Source organism: Nycticebus coucang, chromosome 11 (assembly GCF_027406575.1).
Source record: "Nycticebus coucang isolate mNycCou1 chromosome 11, mNycCou1.pri, whole genome shotgun sequence".
Taxonomy (NCBI): domain Eukaryota; kingdom Metazoa; phylum Chordata; class Mammalia; order Primates; family Lorisidae; genus Nycticebus; species Nycticebus coucang.
In genome coordinates this window covers 39,022,767-39,032,656 of record NC_069790.1, presented here as the reverse complement: position 1 = coordinate 39,032,656, position 9,890 = coordinate 39,022,767, and the positions used below count along the sequence as shown (strand labels likewise).

General features: G+C 43.5%; 1 protein-coding gene across 2 annotated transcripts in view; it reads left to right on the top strand.

Moving 5' to 3' along the window:
• Positions 1-5,714: 5,714 nt before the first annotated feature.
• ITGB8 (integrin subunit beta 8) overlaps positions 5,715-9,890 on the top strand; it is an 85,010-nt gene continuing 80,834 nt past the window's right edge. The window contains exons 1-2 of one of the 2 annotated variants that reach the window (XM_053553606.1): positions 5,715-6,017; positions 7,639-7,685. Coding sequence is in view for 1 of the 2 variants with exons in the window: in XM_053553604.1 (XP_053409579.1) it covers positions 7,464-7,590 (127 nt within the window). In the remaining variant the exon portion in view is untranslated. Of the gene's footprint in view, positions 6,018-7,259; positions 7,591-7,638; positions 7,686-9,890 lie in introns of those variants that run through there. The other variant, XM_053553604.1, reaches the window with a different exon arrangement.

The window sequence follows — 9,890 nt, the reverse complement described above, 5'->3', positions numbered from 1 at the left end:
CAGAACAATTTTGTTTGATTAAGAAGACATAAAACTAGACTGTCATAAAGAATGCTAGGATTACAGACTTCTATATAAAGACATGCTCACTCCATCTATTAATGTGGGTAAAGAATTGTATAGTTACCAGAAAAGGAAAGCTATGTATTCAACAAAACCAAAGATATTTGATGTTATTTTTATGACAATATGCAAGTCTTTTTTTTTTTCAGTTTTTGGCCAGGGCTGGGTTTAAACCCGCCATCTCCGGCATATGGGGCCAGTGCCCTACTCCTTTCAGCCACGTGCACCACCCCGACAATATGCAAGTCTTTTAAGTATTCATGTATTTTCAATGTTTTTTCTATTATGAAATTAAGATAATTCTAATTACCATTACAAAAATCCTTGGGATAATGCATGATGAATTCTAACATTCATTATCTCTCTTTTGATTTTCACAATTATTTTACTGGATAGTTTTGTGTTGTATATGTTTTATAGACTTTAATTTTTAGAGCAGTTTTAGCTTTACAGCAAAATTGAGGAGAAATTGCAGAGAGTTGTTCTATACCTCCCACCCCCACATATGCACAGCCACGAGCATCCTTCCACACCACAGTACTCATTTGTTAAGGCTCAATGAACCTACACATCATGAACATCCAATGTCCAGAGTTTACATCATGGCTTACTCTTGTCGTACATTCTGTGGATTTGGACCAATGTGCAATGACACGTATCCACCATTGTAGTATCACACGGGATAGTCTGAGTGCCCTACAAACCCTCTGCACTCTGTCTCTTCATCCTGTTTCCCCCAGGCAACCACTGGTCTTTTTCTATCTCCGTAGTTTCGCCTTACCCAGAATGTCAGACGGTTGAAATCATACATCATGTAGCCTTTTCAGGTTGGTTTCTTACACTTAGTAAAAAGCATTTAAGCTTCCTCTATGTCCTTTCATGGCTTTGTAGTTCATTTCTTTTTAGTACTGAATAATATTCCATTGTCTGAATGTATCACTGCTTATTTATCCATTCACCTATGGAGGGACATCCTGGCTGCTTTCAAGTTTGGCCAATTATGAATAAAGCTGCTAGATATATTCATGCACAAGTTTTTGCATGGATATAGTTTTTAACTCCTTTGAGTAAATACTAAGAAACATGATTGTTAGATCATCTAGTCTTGTAAAAACAAAATCAAAAAACCTCCCAAACTGTTTTCCAAAGTGGCCGTACAGGACTGCGTTTCCACCAGTAGTAAAGGACGGCTCCTCTGGCATTCAGTATTGTCAATGTTTTGGCTTTGGGCCATACATGAATAAACCAAGGCTCCAGAACATGAAATAATTTACTCGTGATTCTATAGCTATAAAGTAGCATATTCAAATGCATTCTTTCTGATATCAAAGTCTTTGTGCTTACTCTATGGTTGTGTTAGAGCTAGACAAGAATAGAGCTCAAATTCACACGCGCGTGGAATTAAAGGTTAGTTTCCCATCACATTTATTAACTGGCCTGAGTTTAGATTCCACCAGAAGACCCTGACACAAGGAAATACTAGGATGAAAATAAGGGAGGGGAAATAAAGGAAGAAAAGGCAGCCATGACTGAATGTTTAAATCCGGTTACCACTGTGGACAACTACAGCTCATCCCACAGGGTAACTCAGAGCAGGGGTGCTCCACATTCCTCAAAATGTGACGTGTGGCAGTACCAGCCTTTCTACCATGTGAGACTGATCCCAGGGGAAGAATGTATAAAAATTTAAAGTATAAATACATTTTATAGGAATATGACATTTTTCTGACATTATTTAACAGTTTATTTTATTTATTTATTTTTTGCAGTTTTTGGCCAGGGCTGGGTTTGAACCCACCAACTCCGGCATATGGGGCTGGTGCCCCACTCCTTTGAGCCACATCAATCCATGATAGATTGAAAATAAAAAAGAAAAACTATTTTTAAAAGTGTAGAATACAAAGACCAAATATTTCATACAAGGATCAAGGGAACAGGGGCAGTTATATCCCACTTCCCATCTGGTCAGTACAGTGCTAAAACAATATCCAGGAATATTCATTCCCCAGGCCTCCAAGTACACAGACTTCCAGCTGTGTGCAATAAAGTGGTGATCTGCTAGTGTCACTACTAGTGACTAGAAGGTCACTGCTAGAGTCCGCTACAGACTTGGGTCAATGACGCCTTTCACGAAACTAAGAAATTAATCCAACCATCTCATCTCTATAATCATTCTGTTAATGAGTTAAAGGCTAACTAAGCATGTTTGCTGTATACTACAAAAGGATAGCGGAAGGCTAGAATTAGTCCATGCACAGATAAAATAATACTTTCATTCAAAAGTATCCATGTTTTCTACTGAGAAAGCCTCTGGCTCTTTCTCCATCCCAGGAAGCCAGAGTACTGACATGAAGTACTAAAGTTCAGAAAATAAGATATTCCCACCCAGGATTCTGAATCTTGAGCAAGTGGCCCCAAATGAAGGATGACTACGCTTATTCTTGTGAGTTAGCCGCTTCCTGGGAGGGCGGAAGCCTCCCTTGTTTTCTAGCCTTATCCACTGGGTCTCCCAGCACCCTGCTGATAATGTGAGCCCCCAATGTTTTCCTAATAATTTCCGTTTTTACTTAAGACAGCCAGAATCCCAATATATTAAGTGAAATCAAGAGTTATCGTGATGATACAAAGTATGAGGTGAATAAGTAGAGCTCTGATTCATGCCTATTTGGTAATTCCCTGAAGAAAGAAGGTCAGCCTCTTTGCCAATCTTGGTCTCCATTTTCACAATTGTAAACGTGACTAGTTTAGCACGGTGCCATAAGGAATTAGTCTGTGAGACATTCCCTGAATAAAGACTAATTGCATGTTGGCTTTTTTGAGTTTCTGGAAATTCCTCTAGTTAATGATTTGACTTTCTGAGCTTAATCATGAAAGTCCTGTTTCAGAAAACATTAACATCTCATAGACTTGGTCATCCACAGAACAACTTGGCAAGAGACATTGCCTCTAACAGTTCATTTTTCTTTGAATTTGTATGTACCTGACATTGACCTTTATCAGTAAACACTTGTGAGGCCTTTGAGGAGTCTCTGTATTAACCCTCTGTACGGTATTCTTAAACTTCAGGGTATATGAGAATCACCTGAGGAGCTTGTTGTATAATGTGGGTTGTTAAGTTCCATACAAGGTCGACCAATTCAGAAGCTTCTTGAATAAAGACAAGGAATTAGAGTTCAGAATTACTCCACAGGTGATTATGTAGTAGGCAGTCTTTCTACAGTATGAGAAACACTGTCTTATGTAACATTTCAGTGATAAGTAGATTATGTTTTTCATCATTAGAAAAAGCAAAAAGTCACAGTTATAATAACATATCCTACTGGTCAGCCCAGATGAGGCAAGCTCACAGACAACTTGTTAACATCCTCTCAAAATTTTCTGAATAGCTTTGATCCCAAATTCCGAAATATATAATATTAAAATGTGAATGCAGTTTTAGCTACAACTCTGAGGTCAGTGATTTACACACCATCTAGTTAAAGTCTGAATAGTCACAGGTGGACACTGTGACAGGAGCCTATAGTCCCAGCTACTCCAGAGGCTGAGAAAGGAGGGTTGCTTGAGCCCAGGAGTTTGAGGCCAGCCTAGGCCACATAGTAAGATCTCGTCTCTAAAAAGGAGAAAAAGAAAAACCAAGTACTCTTAAAAAGGAGCAGTCTCTCAGATGTCTCTCTCACGCCTGCTACCCACCTATAGCTTATTCAGCCTCACCATAAACTGACTTAGTGAGAAATCAAGGTTAAAGGAGTAGGGAAGAAATGTAAGTTATCTAATTTTATGACTTATTAGCAACGCAAAGAATCTGATGATAGGAAGACTGGAATGAATAACGAAAATGTTATTTTTAGACCATCTGTGAATTTCATTTGCTGTCATTACCACAAATAGTGAAAAATGAGCTGTCAGAAATTTCAAAGCAAGATAGTAGAAATAATAGAAAAACTGAAATTAATCAAGTCATCGTCTTCTAAAAAATGTTTTTCTGTTAGAATTCTTCAGTAAATAAGATGAAGATAACAATACTTTGTTTATAACCCACTGTACATTTTCCTACCAAAAGAAGGATGAGTTATGGAAATCAATGACATTTACTGGGGACAAGCAAACTTTTTGTTTTGGGGCCACTAGTTATATTTACTGTAAGAAAACCCTGCAGAGGATTCACAGGGTTTCAGGATAATTCACTTTTATCTTTATAGCCCAAATGTATAGACAACTTGTTTGTAAATAACTTGCAGGAAAACAGTCTCACATCTAAGACAGTTGTGTCTTATTTTATTTTGTTAACCAGAGTTATAACCTCTTTACAACAGGGAAGTGCTTATTCTTTGACAATTCCATAAAACTGGCATCCTGGCATATATTTTTGCCGGAGTTTCATGTAACAAAAAGAAATCTTTCTAAAGGTTTTCAAATTTTCCTCAAACAGATTTACAAGCCTCATTTTGTCCCTCTTGCTACACAGTTGTTTTGGCTTAATGTATACAACATATCAACAGCTAAAAACAGAGTGTTACAAAAATGAGTACCATACCTCACCATGTTCACAAAGTTACATCCTTTCTTATTTTCATAAATTTATATTTTACGAATCACTGTAATTACTATTTACAATCCTGCATCAAAAGTTAGATTTTAAAACATGCAATGAAATTCTTATGGATCCTGAAGAAAATCGGGGATGTAATTTTTTTTTTCCTTGCAGTCCTGCACTGTCCCAAGGGTGGCTGCATTCTGAAGTCCGTGACAATCTCTGGAAAAATAACAAGCTACCCAATTGAAGAGTGACTAAGCAGATCTTGATTATGCTATTTTTGTGTTCAAATTTTCGAGTCCTCGTACCCATCCCAACTTTTTTGGGGCCCTTCCGTTACGACTACTAAAACTGTTCAAACTTGGAACTAAGGCAAGAAATTTTAAGATAAAGCTGAGCCGGATTTAATTCCATTCATTTAGAGAACATTGCCTGTAGAATTGTGTTCACAAGTATGTATTAGGATTTGGTTTCTCAGAAGGACCTGCTTTGTAGATCCAGGGTACTTTTAATTTCCCAACTTGGTTCCTGGTTTGCTTAGCTAGCTGCCTCCGTGTGCCATCCACACCTGAAAAAGGGTGGGGTGGGGGGGTTTACAGTGTTGTGGCTTATTAACCAGGTACTTTCCATTCACTCAGTCAACAATTAGAAAACAGAAAGAAAAAAAAGAAAGACAGCCTCCTACTTGTTTTTTTTACTACAAATAAGGAGACGGAGACGGAAACTACTCAACAAATAAGGAGGGAAACTCCCACATATTTCACCTTGACCTAGCTGGACTCGTCTGAACCACTCCTGCCCCTAGAGGAAAAATAGAACCATCACTCGGTATCTGGAACTGGAAACCGAACCTTGTTTCCATTGCGGGGGACTGAGTTCCCTCTCTCGGTTCAGCGTGGTAGTGACAGGACCCGAGGAGGTGAGGAAGCGAGCAGCTTCCCCGACACTGGACCAGCCAACACCCCTCCCCGCTTGCATCTAAATTTCTGAGCTGCTAGCAGGCAGAACTAACTGACCTCCCACCTCCTCTCCCGAGCTGTCTCTCCTCGCTTTGTTGCCATCTGTAACTTCTTTGTTCCGTTTACTAAAAAGGTGACGTTTAAGGTCAAAAGAGTCACAGTAACAAGCAAACGCTCACAGCCACCATCAGACCCAGGGAAAAAGCAGGGCTGTCCAGCCAAGGACTGAGGCTCCGACTGGAGGAGCAGAGAGAAATCTGGGCCGGTAACTCCGGGAATAGCCCCTACAGAGTGGTTCGATTTTCCAAGGGCTGGGAAGACCCCAGACAGCCCTGCGACGAGCCCGAGGAGAGCTCCTTAAGTCTGGAAGCAAAGTGGGCAGCGCGTTCCCCCGGAGCCAAGAGTGTTGGGGGCGGGGAGAGGTCCCTGGACTCCACTTTGTATGCAGCAGCTGCGTGGCAGTGAGTATCTCCGAACAAAGCGCGCAGCGCCGGGGTGAAAGATCGGGGTTTGCTCGCAGCTGCCGCCTGCTCTGAGCGAGTCTCCCACCACACCAGCTAGGCGAGCACTGGGGTACAAGGGTTCGGGGGAGGAGGGGAAAGGGAACGCGGCGTGCCATTCCTGTTGCGCGGCTACGCATCAGTTCTTTTGAACGATGGGAATGGCAACCAGCAGAGCCAAGGGGGAAAAAAGAGCTAGAGTGAGCAAAACAAAGAGCGAGTGTGGGCCGCGGTGACTTCATGCCTCACCAATGTCCCGCCCACGCTGCTCGGAGCTGTTGGTGCTGCTGCTGCGGCCGAGGCCGCCGCCGCGCCTGCGGGGCTCGGGGCGAGGCGCTCTGGAGCGTGGGGCGGTCTCCTAGCAACTAGAGGCCGGGTGTGAGCCCAGCTACCCGCAGGTCCCGAGCCCCCCAGGGGGGCCGGGGCAGGACCACCTCTCCCCCGCCCATCGCCGGCTCGCCTCTGTCGCATCCTCGCCGGGTGCACCCCAGAGCGCGCCAGCTGCCTGGGCTCTGGGTGGCAGGACTCCGGAGCCGCTCACTGGGGCCAAAAGGACAAGGGTAGGAAGCCCTCGCCCCGCCAGGCCCGGCTCCCGCACCGCTCCCGCGCCGGCTCTCCCCTCCCGCGCTCCGACCGAGAGCTCCACTCCACGCCGGGCACGGAGCGGCGATGTCTCGCTGGATGCCTGCGGGTGCCGCCGGCTGCTTCTAGGGCGCCCCCTGAGCCGCCTCCCCCTGCTTCTGGCACCCCGAGCTTCCTCCCTCGCCAGCCAAGACGCTGCCGCCTTGTAGCTGCCCGCTGCTCCGCTGACGAGTCTGCAAAAGTGCAACTAAGTGGAGTTGGCCTCTCAGCCCACCTGTGGACGACGCTCGCGCCCATCGATGCGCCATCGACTTTTTTTCCCCTTCTGCCTCGCCGGCGTCCCCTCCCACAGATGCAGCATCACCCAGTGAATGTACATTAGGGTGGTTTCCCCCCACCCCAGCTTCGGGCTTTGTTTGGGTTTGATTGTGTTTGGCTCCTCGCTAAAGCTGATTTATGCAGCAGAAGCCCCACCGGCCTCAGAGAAACAAAAGCTCTTTTCTTTGTCCCGGAGCAGGCAGCGGAGCCTTCGCTGCCGTCGCCGCCCCGAGCCCTCGGCTGTCGAAGGAGGTGTTTCTCCCGGAGACCGCGGGACCTGCCGTGCCGAGCCGGGAGGGCCGCGGGGCCCCGGCGATGTCAAGCGGCGCCCGGGCCCGCGTACCTGCACCGCTCGCTCGGAGCCGCGGGGTCCGTCTGCCGGGCCTGTGGGAGACGTCCTAGCGACACTCGACCCGCAGGCCCCGAGGTGCGCCCAGGAGGCGCAAGCGCGCGTCCTCCGTCCGGAAAGCAGCCAGGCGGCGGGCGTGGGGCGGGCTGCTTTGCATTATGTGCGGCTCGGCCCTGTCTTTTTTTACCTCTGCGCTGGTCTGCCTGCAAAACTGCTGGCGAGGTTCTGCCTCGTTCCTCCGGGCGGCCTGGGTGTTTTCACTTGTTCTTGGACTGGGCCAAGGTGGTAAGTTGTTTTGTTTTGTCTTGTTTTGTTTTCTTCTCTTCCCCAAAGGTCTTGGGCTGTAGCGAAGACCTGCCCCTCCAGACCATCCGGGCCAGGTAAGTTTTAACGCTGCGTTGCCCGCCCGTCAGCCCTGAGAACTTCCAAAGGGAGGCTATGTGGCCGCATTTTCATCTCAAAGCTCCTTTGGGAGGCCAGGTGTCAAGCATTTCTGCTCGGGAGTGATGGCAGATAACTAATTATTCCAAGAGACTCTGGTGTTGCTCCTGGATGTGAGGAAAGCAATAATAGAATGAAAGTTTGGAAGACGGGAGTTGTCTTTACATAAGCCATTTAGGAGTTTTGGTCCATTCTTGAGGCGTCATCTGTGCAGAATGTGCTCCCCATTTTTCTAGCATTTGGATCTACTCACCTCTCCCTTGCATTTGACTCAAGATTGTGGATAATCTGGTTATAAGAGGAGTGAGTCTTCTATTTTTGAGTCCAGAAAAGAAAAAAGACAGCAACATGCGAATTTCTTCTATCCTAATGCTGAATCTGAATGAATTAAACCCAATATCCGTGCAGAAAGTCGCTGTACTTTCATCTTTGTTAAAAATAAATAAATAAATAAAAAGCTTTCCTAGCTAATTGATCCCTGGGGAGATCAGTCTCTGAGACTGAGAAGCAGAGAGCGCCCTGGGCAGGACTGACAGCTTTCAGTCCAAGCTAGCCACTTACTTAGGAGTTACCTTGAGGTGGAGAGGTTACCTCTTTATAAATTTTATTGTGTTCCTCTATAAAATGAGGATAATAATTCCTGCCTTCTCTAAGTCCAATGAAAATTTCAAGTTAAATAATGCATGAGAGAATGTTTTAGGACTTCTGGTTTTTGTAATCAAAATCAAATATAAGGTGGTAGCATTGGATCGCTACCAAACCATAAAGCTAAGTAGTAGTACTAATCATCAGCATAGAGTGAATTCTTACAGATACCCAATATAGGCCAAACATTTACTTTTGCCAATGCAACGACTATTGCCATACTTTTTTTTTGGCCCGGGCTGGGTTTGAACACCCCACCTCCTGTATATGGAGCCCTACTCCTTGAGCCACAGGCACCGCGCCTACTTTTTTTTTTTAATTTCACTTTTTCTCTGCTTGGTCACCAAGTCTTTATATTCTATTGCCTCCTTTCTCCGACCTCTCAGGCGCAAGGAGAGCTTAATTAATAGCTGTAATTGTTTTGTAGACTAAAATTTACTCCTACGCTTTGGATTGATGTGCCAAGTTTCTGCCTGAAGCTAATTAAAACAGTTAAGTCATAAACATAAGGTTTAGAATGGAAACATCCAGTGAACTTCACTTAATTGTTGCATATATAGTTGTCTAGTATTTGTTTCAGGAAGATTTATTCAGTTATGTGAAATGGGGACAATTAGTGTAAACTTGTGGTTATTTTTTGGCTTATATTTTAATTTCAAAATAAGTGAAACTTAAGGGAAAGGAAAAAGTAACATTCATTACCAGTTGTCTCTTAAATGGAACTTGCATTTTTTCCGCTGAGCCTAATTCCATATTGTTTCATTAAGTAATAAAGTGTTTTTCTATATTTAGTAAACACACACATTAGTAAAATGATCACAATTTGTGTCTGTTAACAGAGTATTTTTTCTCAATGCATAGGCATAGGAAAAAGTCCTACTTGCCTCTAGAATTTACTAATAATAGTATTATTTTTAAATATTCATCATGCCTGTAGAGATTAGTCAAGTTCTTGTGAAATAGCATTTTGTATTTCCATCCAGAGACTGTAACTGTTTTGAAGCAAATATTATGAATGGGCCCCTTTGCACCTGCAGACCTGAAAAGCGAATGTTTATCTGAAGTCAGAACAAGGCATCCTTTTCCCAGTCTTTGTCAATATACAAAGGTTTTCAATGTATACTGATTTGCATGGCAGTTAAAAACATGCAAAAAATTTAAATTATAGTCAATACAACTCAGAAAATTAGAGAACAGCGTAAACTGTTTTACTTTTGTGATATAGCTACAAGTCTCAAATTATATGTCTTTACAGTGCAAATTAGATGCTTAAAGCAGAATAGAAATTTAGGTATCAGTTACAAAGGAAATCTTGTTCCCTCTCACAGTAGTTCACACCAAGAAAATGTTGAGGGCAATAAAGCAATTCAAAAGAGACCATAACATGAGTTGTATAAGAACAACCTAACTTTGGATTAAATTCTTGAATTAGAATTTATAGGTCTAGCCACACTGCTGTTTCCACATTTGCATATTTTAAAAGAACTTTTGTTATATAA